The sequence below is a fragment of the Quercus suber genome, unplaced genomic scaffold, assembly GCF_002906115.3.
Source record: "Quercus suber isolate HL8 unplaced genomic scaffold, Cork oak 2.0 scaffold_163, whole genome shotgun sequence".
Lineage (NCBI taxonomy): Eukaryota > Viridiplantae > Streptophyta > Magnoliopsida > Fagales > Fagaceae > Quercus > Quercus suber.
The window spans coordinates 921,571-936,057 of NW_027069624.1; the positions used below are offsets into that span (position 1 = coordinate 921,571).

The 14,487-nt window shown below is 33.0% G+C and overlaps 1 protein-coding gene and 2 long non-coding RNA genes across 4 annotated transcripts; 2 read left to right on the forward strand and 1 right to left on the reverse strand.

The window, feature by feature from the left end:
- Positions 1–1,934: 1,934 nt before the first annotated feature.
- LOC111997542 (uncharacterized) lies at positions 1,935–4,470 on the forward strand. The gene is made up of 3 exons (XR_010630563.1): positions 1,935–2,248; positions 2,321–2,549; positions 4,105–4,470. It is a non-coding gene; the product is annotated as an uncharacterized LOC111997542 (long non-coding RNA).
- A 705-nt stretch (positions 4,471–5,175) lies between these two features.
- On the reverse strand, positions 5,176–8,198 carry LOC111997523 (uncharacterized). 2 transcript variants are annotated; one of them, XR_002881372.2, is made up of 5 exons: positions 7,760–8,198; positions 7,133–7,207; positions 6,987–7,045; positions 6,728–6,863; positions 5,176–5,641 (listed from the first exon to the last, which is right to left on the reverse strand). It is a non-coding gene; the product is annotated as an uncharacterized LOC111997523 (long non-coding RNA). The 2 variants fall into 2 exon arrangements; XR_002881371.2 differs by having other exon boundaries at positions 6,738–6,863; positions 7,760–8,189.
- Positions 8,199–8,270: 72 nt separating this feature from the next.
- On the forward strand, positions 8,271–14,105 carry LOC111997522 (endo-1,3;1,4-beta-D-glucanase). Its single transcript, XM_024029617.2, has 7 exons — positions 8,271–8,596; positions 9,145–9,166; positions 12,488–12,617; positions 12,865–12,955; positions 13,084–13,173; positions 13,257–13,357; positions 13,720–14,105. Exons 1-7 carry the CDS (start codon positions 8,449–8,451, stop codon positions 13,858–13,860), a joined length of 723 nt encoding a protein of 240 aa, XP_023885385.1. The 5' UTR covers positions 8,271–8,448; the 3' UTR covers positions 13,861–14,105.
- The last annotated feature ends 382 nt before the right edge of the window (positions 14,106–14,487 follow it).

Here is a 14,487-nt window from a genome sequence, read left to right on the forward strand (position 1 = left end):
ACTCATATTTTATGTATAAATTTTAAGAAAACAAAAAAATTCAAATATATTTATAGATGAGATAATTTGTAATATCTTAGTATCTTGAAATACAAACAATCTAATAGTTTTTCATAGTATACAGTCAATATATAAAGAGTTATTGACTAGCATACTATTATAAATAAATAAATAAAAAAAAGAAACTGATGTAATTTTAATATATATATATATATATTTTCATTCCATCTCAAGGATTAAGTTTTTTTAACTAGCATACTATTATAAATAAATAAATAAAAAAAAGAAACTGATGTAATTTTAATATATATATATATATATTTTCATTCCATCTCAAGGATTAAGTTTTTTTTTTTTGAGAAAGAACACTTAAATTTTATTTAAGGAATAGTCGATTTAACTTGAATTACAGTAGAAAAGTGTGAAGAAACATCTTCTATTCACACTAAAAACTTACTAACATGTCTCACATATTTAGTAATATTATGGGTGGCGCTGTTACTCTGTCTCCTAGCATGGCTAAATTGCACATATTCAAATTAACTAAAAATATAAATTGGCCCACTGTAATCTCAAGAATCAGGTGTTGCTTCGTGTTAAGGGAGTTAACTACCTTAAGAAATATTATTAATTTGTCTATGGACCAGCAAAACTCAAGATTCTTTATATATATATATATATATATATCTTAAGATTCTCAATAATATTGGCAATATCAACTTGTCACCTATATTAGTCCCGGTTAATTCCTTATTTTCAAGTTTGATTTAGAGTAAGATACACAACAAAGAAAAAAAAAAATGACAAATTTTTTCACATGGCAAAATTTTATCGATTCCTATATAGACTCACCATTGAATTCATTTTTTAACCTCACACTACCAACCTGACATATTAGCAGGTATCAAATTTGTAGTGTCTATGTAGCTTTGATATATAGTGGGTTAAAAAAAGGTTTGATCGGTAGAGAATGAATATATTAGTAGTCAGGAACAGAACTAGGATCAAAATTTAGGGGGGCCAAAACACTCAATAAAAAAATTCTTTAAAATACAAATTAGCATATATTTAATGTTAAGAAAATGTCAACAAAAGAGAGGAGAAACAAAATAACCATTTATTAATACATTTTAAATTAATAATTTGAAAATAGAATTCAACATTCTTTTAAATAACAAAAATCATCTATAGTTGATTTTGTACTAAACTTTGCAACAATCTCCCTTTCAATCCTAATTTTCTTCAAATTAATGATACATGAATTTATAAAATTTATATAATAAAATTTATAATACTAATGACTGTACACTACACATTAGCACCAATTTATTAACACAGCTATTCAATTTTATAATACCCCACATAAATTTAAACTAATTTACTAATAAACAACCAACTAGTAAGTAGTAAGTTAAAAGAAATTAAATATTTTAAGTTAAAAATTAATAACCAAACACACCAGCCATCCCATCCCACACACTGATTAATGGCCACCCACACACCCTACTCTCACTCACTACAGGTACATTAACTTGGTTTGTAATTTATATTCATTTATTTTTCTTCTTCTTCTTTTGCGTTTTTTCTTTTCTTTTCTATTCAGCAAAAATAGTCATATCTTTTTTACGAAAATTCAAATAGTCAATCGTAATACTCATAAAAAAATAGCTTGGATCTAAGAAGACAAAGTAAGAAACAGACAACACGGTAACACAGATGTTGTAATATTGTTGTTTGTCACTCGAGTTTTATCATTTTTATGGGCCAATTTGTAACTTATTGGGAGGAGGGGGGGCAAAAAATAATTATTTTGGGCTTAACTGTTAAACTATTCATTAAAGAGAAAATGTTCTATCAGGCTGTGGCGTAAAACCTGTGTTTTACGCCAGCCAATAAAATCCTAACACGTGTATAATATTAAGTTCCCGCTAAAATCCTACTCCAAACAGACTGAAAACAGAGGCTGAAAAACAGAGAACGAAGAAAGAACTCAGACAAAAGCTCACCGCCACAGCCCTCCCTCTTCCATCTTTGCTTGCCCAATCCTCCACCACACCACACACCGGAGCTCACCGCCACAGAGTTCGCCGGAGCTGTGCTTGAGAACGAATTAAGAAAACCCATCTTCCATCTTGGCTTGCCCAAACCTCCATCACACCACACACCGAAGCTCACCGCCATAGAGGTCGCCGGAGCTGTGCGTGGAGCTTGGAAACATACCGGAGCCGCCGTGAGCCACGATCCTAAGGTTTGTTTTTCACGATTTTACCTTTTCCCCAATTTGGATTTCGAATTATTGATGGGTTTTTCTGTTTTCTAGGTTTATGGGTTCAGTACAGTTGTGTTTTGGAATTGGAGTTTAAAGGTTCTGGGTGTTGTTAGTTTTGTGCTAATATTGCTCATTACTAATAGCTTGAGGTTTTGTGCTAATTTTGTGCTTTTTGATTGGAGTTTAAAGGTTCTTTTTTCTGATTGCTTTTTGATTGCTGTACGTAGAGGGTACTGCAAAAACTTCAGTTGAAGGTTTATTTTCTGCTGGAGATGTACAGGTAATCCTCTCCAGAGTTAGCTTTTTTATTTCTTCAGTTTTCAATTGGTCCTGGACCTGTCAAGAATTATTGTGTCAATTTAGATACCTTACCCAAGACTCTGGTCCAAATGTTGCAACATTTCAGCTAGTGGTCATCTTATTGGTTCAGAAATTGTATTGACTATATATGTTGTGTCTATTAATTATTGCTTGTTGGATTTATGAAGAATTGGGATACATTCAAGGAAATTTTGAGAACTAGTTGGGGAAAATCTTGTATGAATGGAAGTGATGCATGTTACAATCTTTGTCATCTAATCAGTTTCTTGGCATGTCCCATTTAAAGAGGAAAGAGATAGTGCAAGAAATTAGGTTTTAGCCTTCTGTTACATTTGTATTTTCTTTTCTTTCTTTCTTCTTCTTCTTTTTTTTTTTTTTTTTTTTAAGATAAAAAAAAACTTTCTAATATGTTAACACATCTTATTCTTTCTATGAATTCCTTAAACTGGTTTAAGGTCTCTGTATGTGTGTGGTGAGGGGTTAGAATTGAAACTCCATATTGATAACTTTAGAGGACATATGTTGATAAGGAAGAGTCAGTTGGATTGTGAATTTAGAAGATAATATGAATAAAGCTTATATGCTTGGTTGGGGGTACTCAAATGCCATCACAATTGTAACAACTAATCTTCTTTTAAATGCTTTTGTATCTGTCATGGCAAAGGCATGCTCTCTCCATCTCTTCACTTCCCAATGAATGGAAATTATAGTGTTTTATTAATGGGAACTTTTATATGAATGTTGGCAACCAAATTCATAGCCTGTTAATGTACTCATATTTCAGACTGTCCACTAAAAAAAATGTTCTGCAAATGCAGAACATTGATAAAAATGAAGTGTAATAGCTGATTTGATACCTAAGAGAGTATTATCTGCCAGGGAAAATTTTGACCATAGTTTCTATTATTTGCTAATGAATACCATGTGTATGTTTGCTCAAATATCTTTATGCTGTCCTGTTTGATTATTTTTTTATGCAAATCATTATATCTTTATTTAGTCTTGTTTGTTGTGCATGGCTTTGCTATGACAGCTTAATGCTCAAGTCCATGGCATAAGGTGTAGGAGATGACTGTCATTTAACATTAATTATGCACAATTTTGCTTAACTAAATTGAATATGTTTTTTTTTTTTTGGGTTGGTAGTTACCTAACCCAGTTTTAGAAGATTCAAAAGAATGTTACTTATTGTACGATAGGATTGCTTTGTTTCCTATATATATTTTTTTCAATTTTTCAATTTGTGTTTCCTTTTTTTTTTTTTTTAAGAAAACCTTGATTGAATTGTTTCCTTTTTTTTTTTTTTTTAGGTTGGTAGTTACCTAACCCAGTTTTAGAAGATTCAGAAGAATGTTACTTATTGTATGATAGGATTGCTGAATTGTTTCCTATATATATTTCTTTCAATTTTTCAATTTGTGTTTCCTTTTTTTGTTTTTTTAAACCTTGACTGAATTGTTTCCTTTTTTCTTTTTCCTTGGATTTTGTATTTCTTTCAATTTTTCTTCTTACAGATGCCTTCCCGACAAGTTTACTTACTGTGGTTATTGAATTCTTCGCTGTCAACTTTAGCCTCTGGGACACAGCTGGAATCCATTACAACAATTCCAAGAAAGTTGATGTATAAACAAGTTTTATGTCCAAGAAAATGGATTGAGAAGCAAATATTTTTTGGTTATATAATGTTTAAATTATGGTGGATAGACATAGAGCTATCTTCTTTTTTGTATTCCCAACGTAGGGTCTTTTTTTTTTTAATATTGAACTATGACAAGTTTTATTCTAGATGAATGTATTCTCAATAAGAAATTTCTCAAAAGAATTGTGACAAATTTTATTTCAAGATTTATGGTCAATCACGTGATCTTTTATGAATTGAATTGTGACAGGTTTTATTTTAGGTGAATGTATTCTCAGTTATAAACTTTTCTAAAAAAAAAAAAAATTAATTGTGACAGGTTTTATTTCAGATGTCTTTGTAATTTTATAATTCTCTTTTTGTATTCTAAATCATAATAGGTTTTATTATAAATTAAATTGTGACAGGTTTTATTTCAAATGTCTTTGTAATTTTATAATTCTCTTTTTGTATTCTAAATCATAATAGGTTTTATTATAAATTAAATTGTGACAGGTTTTATTTAAATTTTTATTCTAAATTGAGTTGTTATTATGTCAAATTTTAGTTTGTATGGTACAGAAGTATTAGTTGGCTTGTATTATTTCAAAATTCATGACCTGTCTATGAATTTAACAAGTGAGATTTTTGGTAGTAACTTTTTGTAAGCTCTAAGGTCTCTTTGTAATTAAGTCTAGTTGTGGTCTAGATTGGTGCTAGTCCTTTTGTTTTTTCTTGCTTCTGAATTTGTTGTCTTGATTGGTTATGTACTGTTTCTTTGCTGATGAATGAATTTCAGTCATATCTCCAAAAAAAAAAAAAAAAAACTTCTGTTGTTTCCATTCATGATTTGCATTGAGATTTTTCTTTTTATGATCTTTTGCTTCAAAACAAGCTATGAACCTGAAATGTATCCTAATTCCATATATTCAAATCTACAAAGAATACTCAAAACACTAATACACCATTACCAAACCAATTGATATATAAATAATCATTAGAGCATTTGTCCACAACCTACGTCAAAGATTACAAAAAAAAATTTCAAAACAATGCAAACTATACACTAGGAGCAAACTTGCTCGGTACAATATAAGACACCTCCGATTGAAAGGCTTTTGAAACAATATCAAATCTCTAGCATACAAGACATGTTCTAGAGCATATACAATATCTCCCTAGTCTACCATATATTTGTCTATTTATACAGAATTAAGAAGGAAAGGGGGCATTCCTCCACCCAAATTCCATTAGAATTTCTCTTGAGAGCTTCCTTTGCTATTACATGAGCTGCTTGATTACAGAAAGAATTTGTAAAACTAAAAACTTTTTTGAAGTGTGATGCTCTCCACTGGAAGTCTTCAACCAATGATCCAAAAGGGGCAAAAACATTTTTCTGGATTTTGTAGAGCTAGGAATAGATCAGTAGTCACCTTCAAGCATGAGATCATACAAACTCAAGTTAGCAGCAAACTATATTAGTAAACTTATTATTTGACAAGTGATACTAACTGTATTAGTAACAAGAAAATCTATATAAAGGCAACATATATAGACTCCCTCTAAATAATTAGAGGCTAAAATTCAAATTATTAACAAACTCTACAAAGGAAGGGATACAAAGACAACACAAAATCTAGTAGAATACTAATAAAATTACAACAAAAATAAATATTTTAGCTCAAGAATTGATAACTCAAAGCCATTAAATGTGTGGTTACTTATCTCTATCGTTATTGTCCATATAAGCAAAGGGGTATCCTAATAAGAAACAATTACATATGAAAGCTCATTCAAGTTGCAACTATGATCCGGATGATTACCAAACTCACATTAGGCATTCAAATCAGCCAATGTTCTGAAATTTGGAACTTACTCTCGGTTAATGCCAAAGCCAAGAGACCTATACACACACCAACTACAAGCAGGTCACTTTCAGTTCAATCACTGCATATTTGGCCATAGCCAATATCCCAATTTTAAAACCCAAGCAAAATCAGCAAGCTTCATACTTAACAATAAAACTTAGTCATCAGACAAATCAAAATTGAAACAAAATGAGATCCAAGGGTTCGGTAAACAAAAATAAAAATTAAAGGAAAAAAATAACAGAGGGACCCTTAACACCAACTATAGTTACCACAAATCTATGGCAAGGAAGAGAAACAAATTAAAATGAATAAGCAGCCTCCAAGCTTGAAAGACCAACCATCACATAAGGAGAAATTTAATTGGTATAGTATTTTCTTACCAGATGAAACAAAATTTCCCTAAACCATTGAAGACTATTAAGAATAAAAATACGTTCAAAATTTTGATATTACTCTTCGGAAATGTTGAACAAAGAGAAAACTTTATTTATATATAAAAAAAATGTCCCAAAATAATTCTATTATAAATTTGGAACCAGATGTTTCTCTATTATAAGTTTATACATGATAGCCAATGTAAATTTTACAAATAAATAACAAAATTAGAGGTCACAATAACTCAAGCATAAAGTTTTGCAGTAAAACTACCTTCTCATACCTTTGGCTGGTTACCGTTGGAAGATGTTCTTGGGAGAAGTAATAAGTTGGCCCGTGATAATGATAGCATTGCCATCAAGTGCAAAACTGACAACACCTCTTACCAAGCATTAGACATGCCGGTTTCCTGCAAAAGTATTGATCCATATAAAAATATCAATTCCACTAAATGTATGGGGATGTAATGACAACTAGAAATGAAAGGCAGAACAGAAAATTGAAACTTGATAGATTAGTCCTATACTCCCACCTCCGCATCATCCTCCTGATTTACCCATACAAATTGTACCTTGTATTGTAGATGGTTTCCTGCAAATAACAGATAAGTGCCACTATTACGAATTATCCAAAACAGTTAAAACATTCAAATCATAGTGGCACTAATACACACTTTACCATCTTTAACTAGTCCTAAAAGAACAGGCAAGTAATCTACCAGAGCCTGCTGAAGATCAGCTAAGGTTGAACCTCCTACAAACAACAAAATTATCCAATGTTTCAATAACTGAGGTCTCACAATTAGTAAAGCAATATCAAGTTTTTTCTATAACGATACGAGTTCTCAGAGCAGATAGGCGCTTCACTAAATTCTTGGACAAGTGATAACCCAATGAGTGGGAGAAATCAACAGGTTTAGGAATCCGAAAACCAGGAACATACACAGGAACATCCCCAATATTCCCTGGCCTCCTCAAACATCCACAGGTTTGATAAACCCATAAACCCAGAAAAACCCATCAATAATGTTTTCTCTTCTCAAAATCACACCCAGCAATAACAATTCAAAGACTAATAATATTAGCACAAAACCCAAAACTAGCACAAAATTAGCACAAAACCTCAAGCTATTAGTAATGAGCAATATTAGCACAAAACTAGCAATACCCAGAACCTTTAAACTCCAATTCCAAAACCCAAAATCCCAAACACAACTGTACTGAACCCATAAACCCAGAAAACAGAAAAACCCATCAATAATTCGAAATCCAAATTGGGAAAAAGGTAAAATCATGAAAAACAAACCTTAGGATCGTGGCTCACAGCGGCTCCGGTATGTTTCCAAGCTCCACGCACAGCTCCGGAGACCTCTGTGGCGGTGAGCTTCGGTGTGTGGTGTGGTGGAGGTTTGGGCAAGCCAAGATGTAAGATGGGTTTTCTTAATTCGTTCTCAAGCACAGCTCCGGCGAACTCTGTGGCGGTGAGCTCCGGTGTGTGGTGTGGTGGAGGATTGGGCAAGCAAAGATGGAAGAGGGATCGCTGTGGCGGTGAGCTTGTCTGAGTTCTTTTCTCGTTCTCTGTTTTTCAGCCTCTGTTTTCAGTCTGTTTGGAGTTGGATTTTAGTGGGAACTTAATATTATACATGTGTATAGGTTTTACGCATAGGACGTTTTCCCTTCATTAAATGTGTATACTATTACTATTTTTTTTTTAAAAAATTTTGGGGGGCGCAATGGCGCCTCTGGCCCTTACTAGTTCTGTCTCTGTTAGTAGTATATTACACCTGGAATAATAAATAGTTTGTTTGTTTTTGATAAGCATGAATAACAAATTGTTATTTTTGGAGGGATGAGACAGACAAAGCCTCCTTTGACGTAAGCAGTGACGTTTACTCCATTCATGTCTTCTTCTCTTCCCTCCACTTTTCCTTCCAAATCTTCAACACTTTTGATACTGCAGCTCAGACTCAGCCACTGATCACAGTTGTAACCAAAATGTCGAGCTCTCAGTGCTTTGAGAACGCACCAACCTTGAGCTCAACCTGTGGAGCAGGGACAGTCCAAGAGTTTGGAGGCCTTCAAACTTATGTCACTGGCTCTCCTCATTCTAAGCTTGCCATCCTTCTTCTTTCCGATGGTTTTGGTACCTATCTTCTTTTCTCTTACTTGGGTTCCTTTGTTTCTTTATGTGTTTCATATACATGATGTTTATGTACATGTTTGCATTCTTGAATCTCTAATTCAAAAGTTTTGGACCTGGGTTTTGATTAGTTTTGTGAAAGCTTTCCTTGCAAAGCGATTTTAATTCCTAATAAACATTTCTAAAATGAAAAAATTGACCACCTGGGTTTGAATGATATCGTTGTTAATGAAGTAATAAATAATGTGACTTTGAATAGAATAACATGATAGGAAAGAATATGTGATTGACCATGATTAGTGGTTGATAATCAATAGTCATCTCCAACAAAATTTGAGACATAAGGCTTGCCTTTTGTCGTTGTTGTGTATATGTGTGTGACTGTGTGTGTCTGGGGGGCGGGGGGTGGGGTGGTTCTTCAGTTTTCTTGGAGATAAAGTATATAATTACAAATAAGGAATATGATCTATCTTTATTAGACATAAATTTGATTATGTTCCTTGGAGCTATAATTCATTTCTTTTTATGTATCATCTTGTGGTGTTTTTCAGGTTATGAAGCACCAAATTTCAGGTATGATGATTTCTTTTACTGGATCAAATATTTCAATTGCGCTATATAGAGGCAACTAGTTACATATAAAAGAAAACTGTCACTCAAACTAAGAGGATAGAGTTATGTGACAACATTCAATAGTTACATATTGGATCATTAAAGCAAAAGGAAAACAACATCGGTGATAGAAATGATTTTTAAAGGACGGCTAGCTGAGCTGCTATTTTTTTTCCCTTGGTTCTCTTAGAGATAAATCTTGCCTTCTCTAGGATTAAGGATTTTGAAGGAAATCCGCTATTTGTGCAGCTATGATCCTTCTTTTCTTAATTTTCACAAAACTAGTACATGTAGAAAGAAATCAAACAGTAGAGAGAATATTTGGAGATTAGAAAGCTAGTATAGTAAGGTTACCTCTCCTTTTATAAATCAACATAATCTCTATACAAAAAGAATTTCAAATTTCAAAACCAAATTTATAAAGAGTGATTAATTCTCCGAGATAAAATCTTGCCTTCTATTGGATTAAGGAAGAATGGAGAGTTTTCTCTTCTTAATTTTCACAAAACTAGTACATGTTCAAAGAAATCAAACATTAGAGAGAATATTTGGAGAGTAGAAAGTAGAAACTGTATCTTGTTCATTCGGCTAGTATAGTAAGGCTACATCTCCTTTTATAATACAACATATTCTCCATAAAAAAAGAATTTAAATTCAAAATCGATTGTACAAATAGTGATTCTTAGAAAGTATTATGTGATTGCTTCCTTAGAATTTTCCAATAGTAAAGGTGGTTGACTAGGACCAACTTTGGTATCATTTGAGTAATTGCTTAGAGATTATTTTGGAATTGCTTCCTTAGGAGGCTCCAACTAATGGTGGTTTATTAGGACCAGATTTGGTAACACTGAGTAATTGTGACCGGCCTAGATTCCTTGATTTCTGCCAATACATGTATTGTTAACTTCACAAAGATCATTATCCAACAATTTTGTTCACCTGCCTAAGAAAGTCTTTTAAAGGATGTGATGCAGTCACGTAGGACAATGATAATAAATATGCAATCCTTAACATCATTGTTAATGAATTTGGAAAAAATAAAAAGAAAAAAAGAAAAAAAAAAAAAGAAAAAAGAAAAAATAAGTGATATCAAGTCCAAGAATGTGGGAAACATGAAGCTCGTGGAAGGATTGAAATTTTTAGTTTGAGTGAAGAATGTGGCTGATGAATATTACGAGAATGATGACATCAAGGAAAGTGAATGCAATGGTTAGCTTATAAACTTTCAAACTTTCCAAGAAGGAAAATGAAATAGCAAGTATCCATAAAAAGATTCATGGGGTTTGCCCGTAAGACATGATCACTGAATTTTGACATGTGACCCATTACATCCTTGAAGTCATGTTTTAGGTATAACTGTTTCAATTTATCATTATCATTAAAGTTAAATAGTTCTACCTTTTTCAGTTAAAAAAAAAAAAAAAAAAAAGGTAAATAGTACATGTGCCTTTCATGGGCACTAGGGTCGTCAATGGGCCGGGTCAGGCCGGCCCGACTTATTTTTACTTGGCCCATGGGCACAATGGGCTGGGTATAATGGGCTATTAACTAATTAATGGGTTGGGTCGGGCTGGGCCGAAAAAGAAAACCTCAGCTCATGACCCTGCTCATGGGCAATGCCTATTTTGTCTTTAGCGAGCTGGACTATCGGGTTGGGCCTAATGGGTTACCCATGGGCTTGTGTTAGCATATTATTTTATTATTTTTATCAGAAAATAATCAATTTTTTGTAAGGGAATAATCAATCTATTTTTTTAAAGGAAAGAATTAAAGAATTTAATACTTAATTACAAATTTTTTTACAGTCAAATCTATTTAATTTTTTGTTTTGTTGATGGAAACCTATTTAATTTTTTGTTTATTAAGGCTTTAAATATTTTTTTTATTTTTATCTTTAATACAAAAAAATGTCAAATGATTAATTCAAATTTGCTAGACTACTAGAAAAATATATATATTTAGTAAACTAAGTTTAGTACAATTACTTTGAGTATCTTAGTGGTTGAGGAAGTTTTCTTAAGAATTTCCTCTATAATATCTCAAGATCAATCCTTCATCCTTCATACATTTCCTATATATTTTTGTTATGAATTATGAGTTATTGGGCTGGGCCAACAGGTTAGGCCAACGGGCTGGGCAACGGGTTCAGCTACTGGGCTAGCTCACTGGGTACCCATGGGCATAAAAACTAGCTTACAGCCTGACCCACTGGGCTAGTGGGCTACCCATGAGTCTCAATAACAACGGGCCGGGCCACCCATTAGCCCGGTGGGCCGACGGGTTTCTGGGTCGGGCTGTGGGCTGTGGGCTATTTGATGACCCTATGTATGTATATGAAATAGGGGACAGGAGACAAGAATATTTCATGCCTCTTTCCAACAGCTATAAAGGCCAAATTTGGGCCATTTACATGTAATTGGCCTAAATTTAGGCATGTTTAGTTAGCTAATAGAACACAACCAAGCAATCCAAGGGCCAAAGGGACCTAAAGTTCTTTGAATTCCGTGGAAATTATAGCCTTTGGAAAGAGGCTGGAGATAGTAACAAAAATGACTCTCCTTCTTTGCCCTTCATTTCAGAGCGTGTAAATGCCCTCGTGAGGTACAGACACTATTTACCACCAATAGTAATGGAAAAAGTCACGATTATCACTAAAGCACAATTACATGGATTTATGCGTTTAACATAAAAGTTCATGAGGTCTTTGTGTTTTACAGGCAAACTGCAAGTGGGTTTTCTGCATTTTCCATGTTATAGATTTTAAGGGCTTGTAAAGTGAACTTATTTCTAATTGTTGATTGTCTATGCATCCTAAATGCAGTGTTTTCATAAGTTCATCCTAACTATGAAGTGTTCTGATCACAAGTCCGAAACGCTATACTTAGTCCAGGGTATATAATGTTGTCTTCTTCTTTATTTTCTTCTGTCCTCACCTTTTATTTGATTTTTCTTAGGCTGCCTTTTAGTCCTTCAAATGTTAATGATATATATTTTCAACAAATTATCTAAACTTGAGCCAAATAATATCCAGTCCTCAATAGTTCAAACTAGTGGAAGCAAATGTTTTTTCAGATACTATGATTTATCATATTTTAACTTTTACTAAGCGCATAAATCCAAACTATCATCAACCATGTCTTAGAGCTTTTTATGTTCCATCAATTTTGTTATTCACCAGCCAAATTTACTTTTATGTTCTAGATAAACTAGATGTAAGTGCATTCAAATATCAGTTATTCCTAGCTATATGATATTAATAATATGCATCGCTTCTCTATGAAGGAAACTAGCTGACAAGGTTGCAGCAGCTGGCTTCTTTGTGGTAGTTCCTGATTTTTTCCATGGTGACCCTGTCACTGATCTTAGTGACCCTAAATTTGATCTAGACACTTGGATGAAAGCTCACAACACGGTTAGTTTCTTGTTTCTCAGTTGCGATCTTCAGGGTGGGCATATGAAAAATTGTGCAAGAATCAAGAAAATAAGCAAGGCACATATCAAATTGTGTTTGATGTCCTAATTGACATACTATTACACATCTATGCATTTTTTTTTAAAAGCCAAAGTTGAAATTGAATGCTTTTTATCTGTAATGTATGACTTGAACTGACCTAATTCTGACTGCTTTGAGCTTAATTTGAATAAATATTCCTCTCTAGGAAAAAGGATTTGAAGATGCCAAACCTGTGATTGAAGCTTTGAAGAGTAAAGGATTCTCTGCCATAGGGTCAGCAGGTTTTTGTTGGGGTGGTAAGTGATTTGATTTCAATTTCAACTTTGATGAGGAACTCAATTCTTGAATTTTTTGAAAATTTCTTGGCATAGTAAACCTGGAGTGCTTCAGTTGCTAAAATCTAGCTTGTGTGCATGTGTTTCAGCAATGGTATTGGTCAAATTAGCAAGTTCTACTGACCTTCAGGCTGCGGTCTTGTTGCATCCTGGACGGATCACAGAAGATGAAATCAATAGTAAGCCTTCCATTTTTGTAGCTTATGCTAAATATTTGTTACAGGTAGCATGTTGTCTCAGTTGTTCATATTCATTGTGTCAGATGTTAAGATTCCTATTTCAATATTGGGAGCTGAGATTGACCATTCTTCCCCACCTGAACGATTGAAACAGTTTGGAAAGAAGTTGTCAGAAAAATCTGAGGTATGTCCTAAGAAAAAGTCATTCATTGATTCTCTATTCATGATTTTGAATTTTATAAATGTAAATGTTTTGTTCCAATTTAAGTCTTTTTTTTTTTTGGAAGTAATTTTCCATCATAGTATGTTTCCAGCATTTAATGAAGCCTGGGTAAAAATACTGGAATTTCTTTCATGACTAGAAATTCATGGTCAGAAACACTTCTCTTGATAAGAGAGCATAATCTCTTCCAGCATAGTAAATCTTCTGGATAAAAGTTATAATTTTCTTCTTCCTACAAAGAAGAGTGATTTTTCTGCTTTGCATATCAAAATTAACAATAATTCAGCTTTTTTTTTTAACCTCCTACTATGTATATCTTTCAGTTCGATAGCTTTGTGAAGATATATCCTGGTGTGGCTCATGGATGGACAGTAAGGTACAATGTTGAGGATGAGTCAGCCGTCAAGAGTGCTGAAGAGGCCCATTTGGACATGTTAAACTGGTTTACCAAGTATGTCAAGTGAAAAATTGTTTATACATGAAAGAGAAATGTGAGGGTTGGAATAACGTAAGGTAATGTGGCTAGAAGACGGGTAATTATCTATGTATTGTATGCAGACATTAGAGTCTTTGTTTCACCTAAAAGCTTGTACTTTAGTAGTATTGTTTGGTCTTTCTAGTGAAAAGAACCAAGATTTGAATCTGTGTCTTTCACTTGTTGGAATAATTGAATTATCGAAAAAAGAGATTAGCACCCTTGTTTCAGAAATTTGGTAATAATTACTAATGGCTGATTATTTTACTTATGATATTATTTTGTACTAGCACCATTTAGAATATTAATTAAAATTGTCTGAATTAAGAGGTCAATTCTTTCTTTGGCCATTTGGCTATATCTTCACTTGAGCAGGATTTCTTCTGTTAAAGTATGAGACTTTATAATATTATTTATTATTCCCTATCTAACCGGACATTTACAGGCAAAAAATCTGCTTTAATGGTGATTCTACATGAGATTAGAGTTTCTCAATAAATATGTCATACGAAGAATCACAATATTGTTGGGTGACATGCTCATTTAATGAGCTTGGATAGAGGAAACACCTATTATGATTGAGCCTGCATGATGTAGCAATGTTATCTTCGTTTTA